The 19320-nt window shown below is 38.0% G+C and overlaps 1 protein-coding gene across 2 annotated transcripts in view; it reads right to left on the bottom strand.

Annotated features, from left to right (window-relative positions):
* NPSR1 (neuropeptide S receptor 1) overlaps positions 1–19320 on the bottom strand; it is a 220460-nt gene that overhangs the window by 62225 nt on the left and 138915 nt on the right. For both annotated transcript variants that reach the window (XM_003811956.4, XM_057302845.1), the window contains exon 4: positions 4776–4869. In XM_003811956.4, coding sequence (XP_003812004.1) covers positions 4776–4869 — 94 coding nt within the window. The remainder of the gene's footprint in view (positions 1–4775; positions 4870–19320) is intronic.

The raw sequence follows: 19320 nt of genomic DNA, 5'->3' as shown, positions 1-19320 counted from the left end.
AATGCGGTGCTGAAAAGAATGTATATTCTGTTGTTTTGGGGTGGAGAGTTCTCTAGATATCTATTAAGTCTGCTTGGTGCTGAGCTGAGTTCAAGTCCTGAATATCCTTGTTAACCTTCTGTCTCGTTGATCTGTCTAATATTGACAGTGGGGTGTTAAAGTCTCCCATTATTATTGTGTTGGAGTCTAAGTCTCTCTGTAGGTCTCTAAGGAGTTGCTTTATGAATCTGGGTGCTCCTGTGTTGGGTGCATATATATTTAGGATAGTTGGCTCTTCTTGTTGAATTGATCCCTTTACCATTATGTAATGGCCGTCTTTGACTCTTTTGATCTTTGTTGGTTTAAAGTCTATTTTATCAGAGACTAGGATTGCAACCCCTGCTTTTTTTTGCTTTCCATTTTCTTGGTAGATCTTCCTCCATCCCTTTATTTTGAGCCTATATGTATCTCTGCACATGAGATGAGTCTCCTGAATACAGCACACTGATGGGTCCTGACTCTTTATCCAATTTGCCAGTCTGTGTCTTTTAATTGGAGCATTTAGCCCATTTACATTTAAGGTTAATATTTTTATGTGTGAATTTGATCCTGTCATTATGATGTTAGCTGGTTATTTTGCTCGTTAGTTGATGCAGTTTCTTCCTAGCCTCAATGGTCTTTACAATTTGGCATGTTCTTTCAGTGGCTGGTACCAGTTGTTCCTTTCCATATTTAGTGCTTCCTTCAGGAGCTCTTGTAAGGCAGGCCTGGTGGTGACAAAATCTCTCAGCATTTGTTTTTCTGTAAAGGATTTTATTTCTCCTTCACTTATGAAACTTAGTTTGGCTGGATATGGAATTCTGGATTGAAAATTCTTCTCTTTAAGAATGTTGAATATTGGCCCCCACTCTCTTCTGGCTTGTAGGGTTTCTGCCAAGAGATCTGCTGTTAGTCTGATGGGCTTCCCTTTGCGGGTAACCTGACCTTTCTCTCTGGCTGCCGTTAACATTTTTTCCTTCATTTTAACCTTGGTGAATCTGACAATTACATGTCTTGGGGTTGCTATTCTCGAGGAGTATCTTTGTGGTGTTCTCTGTATTTCCTGAATTTGAGTGTTGGCCTGCCTTGCTATGTTGGGGAAGTTCTGGATAATATCATGAAGAGTGTTTTCCAACTTGGTTCCGTTCGCCCGATCAGTTTCAGGTACGCCAATCAAATGTAGGTTTGGTCTTTTCACATAGTACCATATTTCTTGGAGGCTTTGTTAGTTTCTTTTTAATCTTTTTTCTCTAACCATGTCTTCTCGCTTTATTTCATTAATTTGATCTTCAATTACTGACACCCTTTCTTCAACTTGATTGAATTGGCTATTGAAACTTGTGCATGCCTCACGAAGTTCTTGTGCCATGGTTTTCAGCTCCTTCAGGTCATTTAAGGTCTTCTCTACACTGTTTATTCTAGTTAGCCATTCGTCTAACCTTTTTTCAAGGTTTTTAGCTTCCTTGCAATGGGTTTGAACATGCTCCTTTAGCTCGGAGGAGTAGTTTGTTATTACCGACCTTCTGAAGCCTACTTCTGTCAACTTGTCAAAGTCATTCTTTATCCAGCTTTGTTCCATTGCTGGCGGGGAGTTGCAGTCCTTTGGAGGAGAAGAGGCGCTCTGATTTTTAGAATTTTCAGCTTTTCCGCTCTGGTTTCTCCCCATCTTTGTGGTTTTATCTACCTTTGGTCTTTGATATTGGTGACCTACAGATGGGGTTTTGGTGTAGATGTCCTTTTTGTTGATGTTGGTGCTATTCCTTTCTGTTTGTTAGTTTCCCTTGTAACAGTCAGGTCCCTCAGCTGCAGGTCTGTTGGAGTTTACTGGAGATCCACTCCAGACCCTGTTTGCCTGGGTATCACTAGCAGAGGCTGCGAGTAGCAAATATTGCAGAACAGCAAACATTGCTGCCTGATCCTTCCTCTGGAAGCTTTGTCCCAGAGGGGCACCCACCTATATGAGGTGTCTGTTGGCCCCTACTGGGAGATGTCTCCCAGTTAGCATACACAGGTGTCAGGGACCCACTTGAGGAGGCAGTCTGTCCATTCTCAGAGCTCAAACGCCATGCTGGAAGAACCACTGTGCTCTTCAGAGCTGTCAAACAGGGATGTTTAAGTCTGCAGAAGCTGTCTGCTGCCTTTTGTTCAGCTATGTCCTGCCCACAGAGGTGAAGCCTATAGAGGCAGTAGGCCTTGCTGAGCTGCAATGGGCTCCACCCAGTTTGAGCTGCCGGGCCACTTTGTTTACCTACTCATGCCTCAGCAATGGTGGACGCTCCTCCCCTAGCCAGGCTGCCACCTCACAGTTCAATTTCAGACTGCTGTACTAGCAGTGAGCAAGGCTCCAGACCTGCTGAGCCAGGCATGGGAGAGAATCTCCTTGTCTGCTGGTTTCTAAATCCTTGGGAAAAGTGCAGTATTTGGCAGGAGTGTCCCAGGTACAGTGTGTCCCAGCTTCCCTTGGCTAGGAAAGGGACATCCCCCAACCCCTTGTGCTCCCCAGGTGAGACGATGCCCTGCCCTGCTTTGGCTCACCCTCCATGGGCTGCACCCACTGTCCAACCAGTCCCAATGAGATGAACCAGGCACCTCAGTTGGAAATGCAATCACCTGTCTTCTGCATTGATCATGCTGGGAGCTGCAGACCAGAGCTGTTCCTATTTGGCCATCTTGGAACAGATCCCCAGCAAATTCTTAAGTATACAATTTAGTATTGTTACTCATATGTCTTATGCTGTACAGTAGGCATAACAAGCATGATCAAAATAAATTAATTTTAATTGCACACAACACATTGATATGTTCTTCATGTAAAAATTACCGCCTTGCATGTAAGTTCCTGTGGTGGTCACACCACTGGTTTAACTCCCATAACTAGAAGTGAGGTCAAATGTCAAGTTTTGTGTGTTTTTGCAAATAGTTTTTTATTTTTCCTGGAGTTTTCTTTTGTGTGTTCTCTCTTTCTGCTCCTCTCTATCTTTCTGTACACAATATCTAGCATTGTTTTGAGTTTTTGACTTTAATGTTATTGTTCACATGGATTTTTGTGCATATTGTTTTTGTCACTCAGCATACAATATGGATATGTTCATGTTGATGCATATTACTGCCCATGGCTCTACCACTTCCACATTGAGAGGCAGGCTATATAGCATTTGAGGGCACTGGAGCTAGACCCAGACTGTATGGGTTCAAATCCTGTTCCTGCACTTAATAGCTGTGACCTTGGGCAAATTACTTTCACTCTTGGAACAACAATTGCCTTACCTGTAAAATGCAGATAATAATAGAGCCCACCTCACAGAGATATTATGAATATTAAAATATTTAATATGTATAAATCAGTTAGAATCATGAATGACACCTAGTATGCAATCAATAAACATAAGCTACTGAAACTTCTTCCATAGACTAGTTAGCCATTCCTCCACTGAGACACACCAAGGTTAGCAATGGATTCCTGCTATTGTAGGCAGTGCCACAATATACATCACATATGTATACATGCACACGTGTGGGTGTTTCTCCAGAGCAGATACCAAGAAGTCATATCAAAGGGCTGCACATTTTATATTTCAATAAGATGTGTTTACTTATACCCCTGTCAATAGTAAATGAAATTACCCTATTTCACTCCACTTCTTGTAGATCCTTGATGACGTTAATTATATTTATCCTAAAATTCTGCTACTTCTATTAAATTTGCTTTCCTAGATCCAAATTGTGTGGAATGAGATTTTAAAGGTATTATCTGTTTTCTACAGTTTGGATTTTGTCACTTTTTAAATAATATTTGATTACACTCATTTTTGTGGTCAAGATTTTTTGTTAGGTTCTTTATCAGTTTTCGAAGTTATCTGGAGGAAGGGAGAACAGGTTGCTAAACAATGGCTTTGTATTTGCTTTCAGGGTGTATGGAGGAGAGTGGTCTCTGATTGTGGGCAGAGCAGTAGGCAGCTAGTCTTGTGAATATGTACTTACCCTTCCTCTAGGGCATTACTGCTCCCCAGGGCCCCTCTCTGCCTCTTCAAATCCAGGGAAACTTGCTGTGATTAATCCTCTGTGTTGTACTTCAGAAATCACCTTGTCAGTTGCCTCGAGTCCTCTCCTACACTCCACATTGATGCAGCCTGTTCAGGAAGTGCTCTTAAGGCCTCCCATCCCACTTCAGCATCTCCTAGGGGTTTTGTGGGCTGTGTGGTCTCAGCCTTCCCTCTGACCCATCTGCTTCCTTTTCTTAGGGATCCCTAACCATTTCTGGATCAAGGAGAGTTTCCTTATTTTTTTTTTCCCCAATACGATGATCAATTAAAAACATCTTTCCAATTATTTCTATGGTTTTGGATAAGGAGGACAAGGTGTTTGTTTCTGGAAAATGAGAAGTTAGTGTGGGAGAGTTCATTTCTTTGGACAGGTATGCATGTCAACACTGCTCTAGAGGAAAAAGACAGAAGCATCAGCATCAAGCTGAATGGTCACAAAGTGGGTCAGCCACCCACCTTCCTTAGTGGCTCTGGGCTGTCCATGGGAACCGTCGGCATTTTTCCAGGCATCTAAGTTTTCTTTTGTACATCTTTTTAGACAATCAGACCCATGAAGTGAGGAAAGAGGTGGAAGAGGAGAATGAAGAGAGGAGAAGAAAGAGAAGGAAAGAGGAGGAAGATCACTATTATTAAGAGTAAAACATTAGTGAAAATGATCCTACCCTCACTCAAGGACAGTTCTTTATGAAAGAGCACCTGGTAAAGCCAGCTCACCTCCTTGAAGGAACTTCATGGGGTAGACGATGGCATGGTATCTGTCTATGCTGAGGGACACCAGGACGTAGGTAGAGGCGTAGAGCAGCACAACCTAAAGACAGAAATGAGAGGAAGCTTATGACTTCAGAGAGGTGAGGGAAGGCACATAATGGAAAGAATAGCACCTTGTGTTATTTAGAAATCTGAGAGGTGAACCAAAGAAGGGGTGAGTGTTGGGTTAGGAAGGGAAATAACTCTCTTACATGGACAAGAGAAAGGGAAATACTGGGTGAAAGAGGGCAGTTTCCCAGCAAAGACGCCACCCTCAAGCCTGGAAACCAGTGGTCCTAAATGAGAACAGGTATTCCTGTTTTTGTGCCCCAAAAGTTGCCTTTTGGCCAGCTACATGCCCCTATCCTGTACCCATATAAACCCCAAATCCCAGGCTCCAGGAGGAGTTGAGCAGACGAATGGCAGAACAGCATGGCAGAGAAGGAGAGAAGAGAAGGAGGGTCTGAACACTAAGAGGAGTTCAGCTGGGGACAATCAGACAGGAGAATGGCCCTGGACAGCCAAACTCCAGGGGAAGATCATCTTCCCACTCCATCCGCCTTCCAGTTCCCCATCCATCCCACTGAGAACCACCTCCACCACTCAATAAAACTCCTGCATTCATCCTTCAAGTCTGTGTGTGACCTGACTCTTCCTGGACTATGGACAAGGACGTGGGTACCAAGAGGGCACTGAGCTGGTTACCAGTTAAGCCATCTGCAGATGGCAGAGTTAAAACAGCACTATAACACTGGGGCTTCAAGAGTCACAGGCACCCACCCCAGACACTACTGTGGGGCTGGAGTTCAATGCACTTGCCCTGGCTCCTGCACCTACCCTTCTGCATGCTCCCCCTCCTATAAGGAGTTTGAGCTTGAGGAAGCTGAACAGAGAGCCATACCCCTGTCCCATGTCCTGTGATGGATGGACCAGGGAACTCTCCCTTTTCATCTCCACACCAGGAAGCAGAGTTTGGTTCCTGGTGCTAGAATTTGTACTGCTGGCCATCATGAGTGACAATGCTTCAGTTCTTTCTTGCTCACTTATTCCCTTGGCCTCTTGGAAACTCCATATTTCAGGATCAGTCCTTGACATTTGCATGGTACATTTGTTTGTAATTGACTTTTAAAGCTAAACTAATTTTCTCTGCCACAATTGACATTCCAGAATAATTAGAAACAAAAGTTCATTTGCTTTTTATCAGTGGGAGCCAAGAGATGATAGAAGGGTTCCGGTTTTAGGGAGACTATGTGTGGTGTTGGATCATTTATCATCATCAGCACTGACACCATCAGAGAGCTCCCCTTTTTCATCCACTTCATTAGGCTCAGGATCTGGGTCTCCTCTTCCTTCCCACTGTCTCTTTTATTAACTTTACCCACACCTTTTAATTATCTGTGTACAATCTTTTTTTGCATAATTAGCAGAAAGGGAAATTGGGATTTAAGAAGTTAATTTCTCTTATGTGAAGAGCATATTTAGAATGTGATTAAATGAAATATATTTGAAGGGATGATCAAGGTGGACATTTTTCAGGTAACTTGGAGCCTCATTTCTATCAAGAGTCTGGCTGTATCTCCACTTTGTAACATTAGGATCAAATCCAGAGGGAGTAGAAGAGTAACTTGTAGATTGAAGTCTAATGGAGAGCATTTACTTCACTTTCTTCTTGGCAGTTATCTTTGTTCTGAATTCGTGCCTTTTTGTTCTTTCTCTGGCTCAGACAAATAACAGTCAAGCACATTGTGGTTCTTTATGATTTGTTATTTCTACAAATGCATCTCAGCACTAATGTTGTGAAAGCCACCATAGGGAGGAGGTTCTGAGGAATGATTAGAAATTGAAGGCTCATAAGAAAGAATGAGATAATGTGCTTTGCAGGGACATGGATGGACATGGATGGAGGGCGTTATCTTCAGCAAACTAATGCAAGAACAGAAAACAAAATACTGTATATTCTCACTTATAAGTGGAAGCTAACTGATGAGAACACACAGATACATAGAGGGGAACAAAACACACTGGGGCCTATAGGAGGGTGTAGGGTGGGAGGAGGGTTAGGATCAGGAAAAATAACTAATGAATATGAAGCTTAATACCTGGGTGATGAAATAATCTGTACAACAAACCCCCATGACACAAGTTTACCTGTATAACAAACCTGCACATGTACCCCTCAACTTAAAATAAAAGTTAGAAAAAAGGTTTAAAAAAAGAAATTGAAGGCTCCCCTGAAAACTATAAGAAAAAATTATCTCTTGGGAAAAGGTGATAAATAGAGAAAGAGAAAAATAGAAGACTAGGTTTAAGAAAAAAAATCGATCGTCTACTTAGACAAAACTGGGGTTTCTACCTGTGATCCATGAATTTAGAATTATTAAGGCTGGCAACAAACAGAGGAGGATGTGGCATCAGAGGAGGATGAAGAAGAAAGCACACAATGGCAGAACCCTGTGGAGTGGAACATCATGGTGAGGTTATAAGGATCTTGGGGCTCTGTGGCTGTCTTGAGGGAGGTGACAGGCACAGTTCAGAATCTGGAGCAGGAGGAAGAGCCATAAACAAGAATGTCCAGAAGAGCAGTCAATGTTGATAAAAAGATGCTGACTTTGAGATACAATCAAAAGAGTATTTAATTTCAGAGATTAACCATCTTCAGGCATTTAAGGCAGGGTAAGAAAAATTAAAAGTTACCTAAAAGAAATGCATCTGAAATTATCATACCTCTTTCCCACAAAAAGTAATGCCAGAAAACAGTATAACAACATGTTCAGAGTTTGGAAAAAAATTGTGATTCAAGAACTTTGTAAATATGATTTCTGTGCCAAGGCACAGAACAGTTTTCTCAGATATATAAGAAGGAAGAAAATATAATATTTTATAGTCTTCCTGGCATACTTCAGCTAATTGAGAATTGAATTAAAATTAAGAATTCAAGAAGAGGGAAGAGCATAGAATAATAACAACTATGGTAAGCAATGAAGTTAGAAACACATGAAATGCTTACAAAATAATTATAAATATGACTATGGAACATTTCAGGAAAAACTTAAGGGAGTTGAGTAAAGGGACAGAGTACAAAGAAAGACATCATGTTCAATTTTGTTACGTATTTTGGGTATCTCTTTTGTTTTTTAACCTTGATAGAGATATATTAAAGCTAAAAGTTAAAGATAAGCTATGATAGAGTAAAATAAAAATGGAGAAATTTTAATTAGTTTCCTATGGTGGCTGTAACAAATTACTACAAACTATGGCTTAAAACAACATAAATTTATTCTCGCACAGATCTGGAGACCAGAAGTCCAAAATTAGTTCTACTGGGCAAAAATAAAAGTTTGGCAAGCCCATGAGTCCTCCAGAGACTCTAGGGGAGAATCTGCCCCTTGCCTCTTCTGGCTTCGGGTTACTGCCAGTCCTTGGCGTGTGACCATATCGGCCCAAGCTCTGCCTTTTCCTCTTCTGTCTGTGTGTCACACTCCTTTCTACCACCCTGTTATGATTACATGTGGGAATCACTGGGATAAACCAGAATAATCTCCCAGTTTTAAGATCTTTAATTTGATTACATTTGTGAAGTTCCCTTTTCTTATATAAGGTAACATCACAGGTTCCAGGGATTAGGATACGGATTTTGTGGTGGTGGTGGTGGGGGGTGAGGGCGGGGAGCTTTTTTCAAGCCTACCACAATTGATAATCAAATAAAAAGAAAAAACAAGTAAATAGCAAAAAACAAACAAAAAACCCTTAATATAGAAAGACTAAAATGAGGTAACTGAAATTACACCAAACCAAAACACTATTTGTCGCAATACATGTGAATGACTTAAGGTCTTTCATTAAGAAAATAACTTATTTTAAAACTTCCCTAAAATCTAATTCTATGCTGTTTAAAAGAGAAAAATTTTAAACCACATCACTTAGATATCTAAGTGTGGAAATAGAGGGATGGCCAAAGGTATATCAAGAAAGTAAAAATTAAAGAAGGCATTCATTACAACATTGCTATTAGACAAATTAAATTCAAAGCAAACAGCATTTCATGTGATAAAGGATTATTTATATTGATAAAAGATACAACACATGATGGCAATAGGATATTCACAAAGTTATATGTAACAAGTAACATAACGCTAAATATATAATGAAACCATTCAAAGTTTTACAGAAGAATAAACAAAAATATACAGATAGAAAAAAATAGACTTCATAACATAAGAATAGTACACATTGCTATAAAATATCTAGACATTTCAAAAATTGGCGATATACTAAACTACCAAGAAAAAAAACCCTCTCAATAGCTCTAAAAAGTAAGACTTACGCAAATCACATATTTAAAACAATGAGCAATGAAGCAGAAATTAGTAACATGTTTTTTAAAAAAATACCACTTGGAAATTTAAACACCCTCATAATTAACTCGAGTCAAGAAGGAAATCAAAGTACAATTATAGTCAATTCATAAATGTCAACAATGAAAACTCTACACATCAACAACATATGGGATACCATTTGGAGAACAGATGGCAGCTTGAGGACATATGTCTGAATTCTCACTACCCCACCCCTTAATTCTGACAGAAATGACCTAGGAAATATAAAACTAAAGAAAATCTTGCACAGAGAAGTGAGACTTAAATGCTGGAAACAGAGAAATTTTACTTAGCAAAATGCCAGATTGTATTCATATAAAGGAGGATCCCTGGACTGACTTTAAGAAAATAGACTTTATTTTTCAGAACAATTTTATATTTACAAAAAATTGCAAACAACACAGAGGGTTTCCCTATGACTCCCTCCCATCTATATACTTTTCCTTGTCATTAACATCTTGTAGTTCATTTGTTAAAATTGATGAACCAATATGGATATATTATCATTAACTAAAGTCCATCGTTTATATTAAGTTTCACTCTGTGTTGGACAGTTCTATGGGTTTTGACCATTGCATAATGTTATGTACCCACCATTATAATATCAGAAGAGTTTCACTGTCCTAAAAATCCACTGCTTTTATCTATTCATCTCTTTCCTACTCCAAATCTCTGGCAACACTGGTTTCTTGCTCTTCTACAGTTTTGCCTTTTTGAGAATGTAATATAGTTGAATCATTTAGTATGTAGCTTTTTCAGACTGGCTTCTTTCACTTAGCAATGGGCATTTAAGATTCCTCCATGTCTTTTCATGGCTGGATAGCACATTTTGTTATATCACTGAATAATGTCCCATTTAATGGATGTACCGCAGCTTATCCATTCAGCTTTTGAGGAACCTCTTGTTTGCTTCCAGTTTTTGGTGATTATGAATAAAGCTACAATAAACATTCTTCTGTGGATATAAGTTGTCAACTCAACTGAGTAAATACGTAGCCTTACAATTGCTGGGTTGTATGGTAAGACCATGCTTAGTTTTGTAAGAAACTGCTAAATTATCTTCCAAAGTGACTGTACTATTTTGAATTCCCAGCAGCAATGAATGAAAGTTCCTGTTAATATTCATCCTCATCAGCCATTGGTATTTTCAGTTTTTTTTGAATTTTAGTGATTATCTAATAGATGTGTAGTGTTGTCTCATTGTTGCTTTAATTTGCAATTCCCTAATGGCATATGATTTTGAGCTTCTTTCTATCTGTTTACTTGCCATCTTCTTGGTGAAGGGTTTATTCAGATCTTTCGGCCGTTTTTGAAATGAGTTGTTTTCTTATTGTTGAGTTTTAAGAGTTCTTTGTACATATTTGGATACAAATCCTTTATGAAATATATATTCTGCAGATATTTTCTCCCATTCTGAGGGCTGTCTTTTCATTCTCTTAAACAGTGTCCTTTGCAAAGTTGTAAATTTTCATAATGTCCAACATTTCAATCATTTTTCATGGATTATGCTTCTGGTGTTGTATCTAAAAACTCATAGACAAACAGTAGGTCCCTTAAATCTTCTCCTATGTTATCTTCTAGTCGTTTTATATAATAGTATTGAGCATTATATTACATCTGTGATCTAAACTGAGTTGGTTTTTGTGAAAGGCATAAGGTCTACATTAAGGTTTTTTTTTTTTTTTTTTTTTTTTGCATGTGGATATTCAACCACTCTTTCAACTAAGACAGCCATTCTTGAAAAGGCTATCTCTCAATGCCTTTGCTCATTTGTCAAAGACTAGTTGACTATCTTTTTGTATGTCTATTTCTGGGCTCTCTGTTCTGTTTCATCAATCTACTTGTTGATTCTTTTACCAATACCATGCTGTCTTGATTATGAAGCTTTATAGTAAGTCTTAAAATCAGGTAGTGTTGGTTGTTCAAACTTGCTCTTTTTCTTTAATATTGCATTGGTTATTCTGTGTCTCTTGCCTTTCCATATGATTTTAGAGTTTGTTTATATTGATAAAATATCTTGTTGGGACTTTGATTGGAATTGTATTGAATTTATAGATCACGTTGGGCAGAATAGACATCTTAACAATATTAAGTCTTCCTATTCATGAACATGGAACATCTCTTCATTTATTTAGATATTTGCTTTTTTTTCCATCAGTTTTGTAGTCTTCTTCAATAGATCTTGTATATATTTTGTTAGATTTACACCTAAGTTTCATTTTTTGGTGTTCACATAAATGGTATTGTGTTTTTAATTTCAATCTCAACTTGGTAATTGCTGGAAAAAAACAACTGACTTTTGTATATTAACCTTCTATTCTGCAGTCTTGCCATTTTTTTGCCTACTAGGTCTGGAAGTTTCTTTTTTGTTTGTTTTTATTTTTCTTGTCTATTCTTTCAGATTTTAATATAGACAATTACAAATTTATTAACAAAGACATTTTTATTTCATCTTTTCCAATGTATAAACTTTTTATTTACTTTTCTTGTCCTGTTAAATTATCTAAGACATCTAGTTCAGTGTTGAATGGGAGTGGCGAGAGAGGACATCTTTACCTTGTTCCCAGTCTTAGGACAAAAGCACCTAATTTCTTGCCATTAAATATGAGGTTAACTGTATGGTTTTTTTAGATGCTGTTAATGAAGTAGAGGCAGTTTCTCTTTGTTTCCAGTTTGCTGAGTTTTTATTATAAACGGATGTTGAATTTTGTTAAATGCTTTTCCTGTGTCCATTGATGGAAAAATCACATAATTTTCCTTCTTTATCTTGTTTGTGTGATAGATTATATTAATTGATTTTTAAATATTTAACCAGATTTTCATGCCTGGAATAAATCTCACTTGGCCACGGACTATAATTCTTTCTATACATGATTATACCTTTAAACAAAAATTTAAGTTGCTAATATTTATTGAGAATTTTTGCATTTATGTTCATGAGGGATATTGTTCTGTAGTTTTCCTTTCTTTTAATGTCATTGGTTTTAGAATTAAGGCAATTCTGGCCTCATGGAACAAGTCAGCAAGTATATGAATTAGGAATGGTTCCCTTTTCATCTGTTTTCTAGAGAAGACTGCAGATAATTGTTACCATTTTTTACTTAAATGATTGACAGAATTCACTAATGAACCCATCTGGGCCTGGTGTTTTCTTTTGTGGAAGATTATTAATTATTAATTCAGTTTCTTAAGTAGGTATAGGCCTATTCAAATTATCTATTTCACTTTATGTGAGTTTTGGCAGATTGAGCTTTTCAAGGAATAGGTTCATTTCATCTAAGCTATCAAACTTGTGGGCATAGAGTTGTTTATGGTATTTATTTATCATTCTTCTAATGTCCACAGAATCAGTAGTGATGACCCCTCTTTCATTTCTGATATTAGTAACTTGTGGCTTCCCTCTTCTTTTTTTTTCTACTCATGCTATCTTTTTTTAAATTTAATTTTATTATTATTATACTTTAAGTTTTAGGGTACATGTACACAATGTGCAGGTTAGTTACATATGTATACGTGTGCCATGCTGGTGTGCTGCACCCACTAACTTGTCATTTAGCATTAGGTATATCTCCTAATGCTATCCCTCCCCCCTCCTCCCACCCCACAACAGTCCCCAGAGTGTGATGTTCCCCTTCCTGTGTCCATGTGTTCTCATTGTTCAATTCCCAACTATGAGTGCGAACCTGCGGTGTTTGATTTTTTGTTCTTGCGGTAGTTTACTGAGAATGATGATTTCCAATTTCATCCATGTCCCTACAAAGGACATGAACTCATCCTTTTTTATGGCTGCATAGTATTCCATGGTGTATATGTGCCACATTTTCTTAATCCAGTCTATCATTGTTGGACATTTGGGTTGGTTCCAAGTCTTTGCTATTGTGAATAGTGCCGCAATAAACATATGTGTGCATGTGTCTTTAATAGCAGCATGATTTATAGTCCTTTGGGTAAATACCCAGTAATGGGATGGCTGGGTCAAATGGTATTTCTAGTTCTAGATCCCTGAGGAATCGCCACACTGACTTCCACAATGGTTGAACTAGTTTACAGTCCCACCAACAGTGTAAAAGTGTTCCTATTTCTCCACATCCTCTCCAGCACCTGTTGTTTCCTGACTTTTTAATGATTGCCATTCTAACTGGTGTGAGATGGTATCTCATTGTGGTTTTGATTTGCATTTCTCTGATGGCCAGTGGTGGTGAGCATTTTTTCATGTGTTTTTTGGCTGCATAAATGTCTTCTTTTGAGAAGTGTCTGTTCATGTCCTTCGCCCACTTTTTGATGGGGTTGTTTGTTTTTTTCTTGTAAATTTGTTTGAGTTCACTGTAGATTCTGGATATTAGCCCTTTGTCAGATGAGTAGGTTGCCAAAATTTTCTCCCATTTTGTAGGTTGCCTGTTCACTCTGATGGTAGTTTCCTTTGCTGTGCAGAAGCTCTTTAGTTTACTTAGATCCCATTTGTCAATTATGGCTTTTGTTGCCATTGCTTTTGGTGTTTTAGACATGAAGTCCTTGCCCATGCCTATGTCCTGAATGGTAATGCCTAGGTTTTCTTCTAGGGTTTTTATGGTTTTAGGTCTAACAATTTAGTCTTTAATCCATCTTGAATTGATTTTTGTATGAGGTGTAAGGAAGGGATCCAGTTTCAGCTTTCTACATATGGCTATCCAGTTTTCCCAGCACCGTTTATTAAATAGGGAATCCTTTCCCCATTGCTTGTTTTTTTCAGGTTTGTCAAAGATCAGATAGTTGTAGATATGCAGCGTTATTTCTGAGGGCTCTGTTCTGTTCCATTGATCTATATCTCTGTTTTGGTACCAGTACCATGCTGTTTTGGTTATTGTAGCCTTGTAGTATAGTTTGAAGTCAGGTAGTGTGATGCCTCCAGCTTTGTTCTTTTGGCTTAGGATTGACTTGGCGATGCGGGCTCTTTTTTGGTTCCATATGAAGTTTAAAGTAGTTTTTTCCAATTCTGTGAAGAAAGTCATTGGTAGCTTGATGGGGATGGCATTGAATCTATAAAATACCTTGGGCAGTATGGGCATTTTCACGATATTGATTCTTCCTACCCATGAGCATGGAATGTTCTTCCATTTCTTTGTATCCTCTTTTATTTCATTGAGCAGTGGTTTGTAGTTCTCCTTGAAGAGGTCCTTCACGTCACTTGTAAGTTGGATTCCTAGGTATTTTATTCTCTTTGAAGCAATTGTGAATGGGAGTTCACTCATGATTTGGCTCTCTGTTTGTTATTGGTGTATAAGAATGCTTGTGATTTTTGTACATTGATTTTGTATCCTGAGACTTTGCTGAAGTTGCCTATCAGCTTAAGGAGATTTGGGGCTGAGATGTTGGGGCTAGATATACAATCATCTCATCTGCAAACAGGGGCAATTTGACTTCCTCTTTTCCTAATTGAAAATTCTTCATTTCCTTCTTCTGCCTAATTGCCCTGGCCAGAACTTCCAACACTATGTTGAATAGGAGTGGTGAGAGAGGGCATCCCTGTCTTGTGCCAGTTTTCAAAGGGAATGCTTCCAGTTTTTGCCCATTCAATATGATATTGGCTGTGGGTTTGTCATAGATAGCTCTTATTACTTTGAGATACGTCCCATTAATACCTAATTTATTGAGAGTTTTTAGCATGAAGGGTTGTTGAATTTTGTCAAAGACCTTTTCTGCATCTATTGAGATAATCATGTGGTTTTTGTCTTTGGTTCTGTTTATATACTGGATTACATTTATTGATTTGCGTATATTGAACCAGCCTTGCATCCCAGGGATGAAACCCACTTGATCATGGTGGTGACGCTTTTTGATGTGCTGCTGGATTTGGTTTGCCAGTATTTTATTGAGGATTTTTGCATCAATGTTCATCAAGGATATTGGTCTAAAATTCTCTTTTTTTGTTGTGTCTCTGCCAGGCTTTGGTATCAGAATGATGCTGGCCTCATAAAATGAGTTAGGGAGGATTCCCTTTTTTTCTATTGATTGGAATAGTTTCAGAAGGAATGGTACCAGTTCCTCCTTGTACCTCTGGTAGAATTCGGCTGTGAATCCATCTGGTCCTGGATTCTTTTTGGTTGGTAAGCTATTGATTATTGCCACAATTTCAGAGCCTGTTATTGGTCTATTCAGAGATTCAACTTCTTCCTGGTTTAGTCTTGGGAGGGTGTATGTGTCAAGGAATTTATCCATTTCTTCTAGATATTTGTGTAGAGGTATTTGTAGTATTCTCTGATGGTAGTTTGTATTTCTGTGGGATCGGTGGTGATATCCCCTTTATCATTTTTTATGGTGTCGATTTGATTCTTCTCTCTTTTTTCTTTTTTTTATAGACAACTCATTTTTATTATTTTTATAACCACAAGCAATTCTTTTATTTTATTATTATTATACTTTAAGTTTTAGGGTACATGTGCACATTGTGCAGATTACATATGTATACGTGTACCATGCTAGTGTGCTGCACCCATTAACTCATCATTTAGCATTAGGTATATCTCCTAAAGCTATCCCTCCCCCCTCCGCCCACCCCACAACAGTCCCCAGAGTGTGATGTTCCCCTTCCTGTGTCCATGTGTTCTCATTGTTCAGTTCCCACCTATAAGTGAGAATATGCGGTGTTTGGTTTTTTGTTCTTGCGGTAGTTTACTGAGAATGATGATTTCCAATTTCATCCATGTCCCTACAAAGGACATGAACTCATCCTTTTTTATGGCTGCATAGTATTCCATGGTGTATATGTGCCACATTTTCTTAATCCAGTCTATCATTGTTGGACATTTGGGTTGGTTCCAAGTCTTTGCTATTGTGAATAGTGCCGCAGTAAACATACGTGTGCATGTGTCTTTATAGCAGCATGATTTATAGTTCCTTTGGGTATATACCCAGTAATGGGATGGCTGGGTCAAATGGTATTTCTAGTTCTAGATCCCTGAGGAATCACCACACTGACTTCCACAAGGGTTGAACTAGTTTACAGTCCCACCAACAGTGTAAAAGTGTTTCTATTTCTCCACATCCTCTCCAGCAAAGTGGGCGAAGGACATGAACAGACACTTTTCAAAAGAAGACATTTATGCAGCCAAAAAACACATGAAAAAATGCTCACCATCACTGGCCATCAGAGAAATGCAAATCAAAACTGCAGTGAGATACCATCTCACACCAGTTAGAATGGCAATCATTAAAAGTCTTTTTTTCTTTATTAGTCTTGCTAGCAGTCTATCAATTTTGTTGATCCTTTGAAAAAACCAGCTCCTGGATTCATTAATTTTTCGAAGGGTTTTTTGTGTCTCTATTTCCTTCAGTTCTGCTCTGATTTTAGTTATTTCTTGCCTTCTGCTAGCTTTTGAATGTGTTTGCTCTTGCTTTTCTAGTTCTTTTAATTGTGATGTTAGGGTGTCAATTTTGGATCTTTCCTGCTTTCTCTTGTGGGCATTTAGTGCTATAAATTTCCCTCTACACACTGCTTTGAATGTGTCCCAGAGATTCTGGTATGTTGTGTCTTTGTTCTCATTGGTTTCAAAGAACATCTTTATTTCTGCCTTCATTTCGTTATGTACCTAGTAGTCATTCAGGAGCAGGTTGTTCAGTTTCCATGTAGTTGAGCGGTTTTGAGTGAGTTTCTTAACCCCGAGTTCTAGTTTGATTGCACTGTGGTCTGAGAGACAGTTTGTTATGATTTCTGTTCTTTTACATTTGCTGAGGAGAGCTTTACTTCCAAGTATGTGGTCAGTTTTGGAATAGGTGTGGTGTGGTGCTGAAGAAAATGTATATTCTGTTGATTGGGGTGGAGAGTTCTGTAGATGTCTATTAGGTCCGCTTGGTGCAGAGCTGAGTTCAATTCCTGGGTATCCTTGTTGACTTTCTGTCTCGTTGATCTGTCTAATGTTGACAGTGGGGTGTTAAAGTCTCCCATTATTATTGTGTGGGAGTCTAAGTCTCTTTGTAGGTCACTCAGGACTTGCTTTATGAATCTGGGTGCTCCTGTATTGGGTGCATATATATTTAGGATAGTTAGCTCTTCTTGTTGAATTGATCCCTTTACCATTATGTAATGGCCTTCTTTGTCTCTTTTGATCTTTGTTGGTTTAAAGTCTGTTTTATCAGAGACTAGGATTGCAACCCCTGCCTTTTTTTGTTTTCCATTTGCTTGGTAGATCTTCCTCCATCCTTTTATTTTGAGCCTATGTGTGTCTCTGCATGTGAGATGGGTTTCCTGAATACAGCACACTGATGGGTCTTGACTCTTTATCCAATTTGCCAGTGTGTGTCTTTTAATTGGAGCATTTAGCCCATTTACATTTAAGGTTAATATTGTTATGTGTAAATTTGATCCTGTCATTATGATGTTAGCTGGTTATTTTGCTCGTTAGTTGATGCAGTTTCTTCCTACTCTCGATGGTCTTTACATTTTGTCTTGGTTTTGCAGTGGCTGGTACTGGTTGTTCCTTTGCATGTTTAGTGCTTCCTTCAGGAGCTCTTTTAGGGCAGTCCTGGTGGTGACAAAAATCTCTCAGCATTTGCTTGTCTGTAAAGTATTTTATTTCTCCTTCACTTATGAAGCTTAGTTTGGCTGGATATGAAATTCTGGGTTGAAAATTGTTTTCTTTAAGAATGTTGAATCCTCTTCTTTTCTTGATTAGCCTGGCTAGAAATTTATCAATTTTATTATCTTTTTAAAGAAACAGCTTTTGGTTTCATTGATTTTCAGTATTGAATTCCTGTTTTAAATTTAATTATTATTTTTTTCTGATTTTAATTAAATTTTTAATTGAAAAACAAAATAGTATACGTTTATGCTGTATAACGTGTTTATGTATACATGTGGAATGTCTAAGTAAAGCTAATTAACATATTCATTACCTCACATACTTACTCTGCAGAGAAAATTTAAATTCTACTTCAATTTAATAATTTATGCTCCAATTTTTATCATTTCTTTTATTCTGCTTTCTTTAGGCCTACATTTCTTTTCGTTCTCTAGTTTCCTAAGGCATAAGATTAGATTATTAATATCACATTTTTTTCTTTTCTAATATATCCATTCAGTGTTATAAATTTCCCTCAAAGAACTGCTTTTACTGCATCCTACAAACTATGATGTTACATTTTCATTTATTTCAAAATATTTCTTGAGATATCTTCTTCAATTCACTTATTACTTAGAAGTGTGTTGTTCAATCTCCAAACAGTTTGAAAATTTTCAGCTATCCTTCTGTTACTGATTTTTAGTTCTATTCTGTGTGTTCTGAGAGCATACTTTGTGTAATTTCTATTTTTTTACATTGTTAAAATGTGTTTTATGGTCCATATGAAGTTTCTCTTGATGGAAATCCCATATAAGTTTGATAAGAAGATATATTCTGCTATTACTGGATGAAGTATTCTATAAATGCCAATTAGATCCATTTAATTAATAGTTCAGTTCACTTTAACTGATAGCTGTTTAGTTAAATTGTATTTCTCTTTGCATTCAACCCCCCGCCCCTTTTTTTTAGACAGAGTCTCACTCTGTCACCCAGGCTGGAGTGTAGTGGTACAATCTTGGATCACTGCAACCTTTGCCTTCCGGGCTCAAGAGATTCTCCTGCTTCAGCCTCCCGAGTAGCTGGGATTACAGGTGCGTGCCACCACATCTGGCCTATTTTTGTATTTTTAGTAGACACGGGGTTTCACCATGTTGGTCAGGCTGGCCACAAGCTCCTGACCTCAAGTGATCCACCTGCCTCGGCCTCCCAAAGTTCTGGGATTACAGGCATGGGCCACCCGTGCCTGGGCTGCATCTCTTTTAATATTGTCATTCAGTTCACTTATCCTAATAAGTGGTAATAATGATTACCAATGCATTATTGCTATTTTTATGTCGAGCAACTATCTATAGGTCAATTAAGAGTAAGAAAAGTAGCTTTAATTTGCCTTCATTTATTCCTTCTCAATTGCTCTTCCTTTATATTGATTTGTGCTTATTATTTTATCATTTCCCCCTTTATCTGAAGAACTTCTTTTAGCATTTTTTGTAAGAAAAGTTTACTTTTGAGAAATTTCCTGTTTTTGTATGTCTGAGAAAGTCTTTATTTCTTCTTCACTTTTGAAGAATAATTTCACTTGATAGAGAATTCTAGGTCAGGGGG

Source organism: Pan paniscus, chromosome 6 (genome assembly GCF_029289425.2).
Source record: "Pan paniscus chromosome 6, NHGRI_mPanPan1-v2.0_pri, whole genome shotgun sequence".
Taxonomy (NCBI): domain Eukaryota; kingdom Metazoa; phylum Chordata; class Mammalia; order Primates; family Hominidae; genus Pan; species Pan paniscus.
Note: the sequence above shows the minus strand (reverse complement) of the source record. Positions and strands in the feature narration are given on the sequence as shown.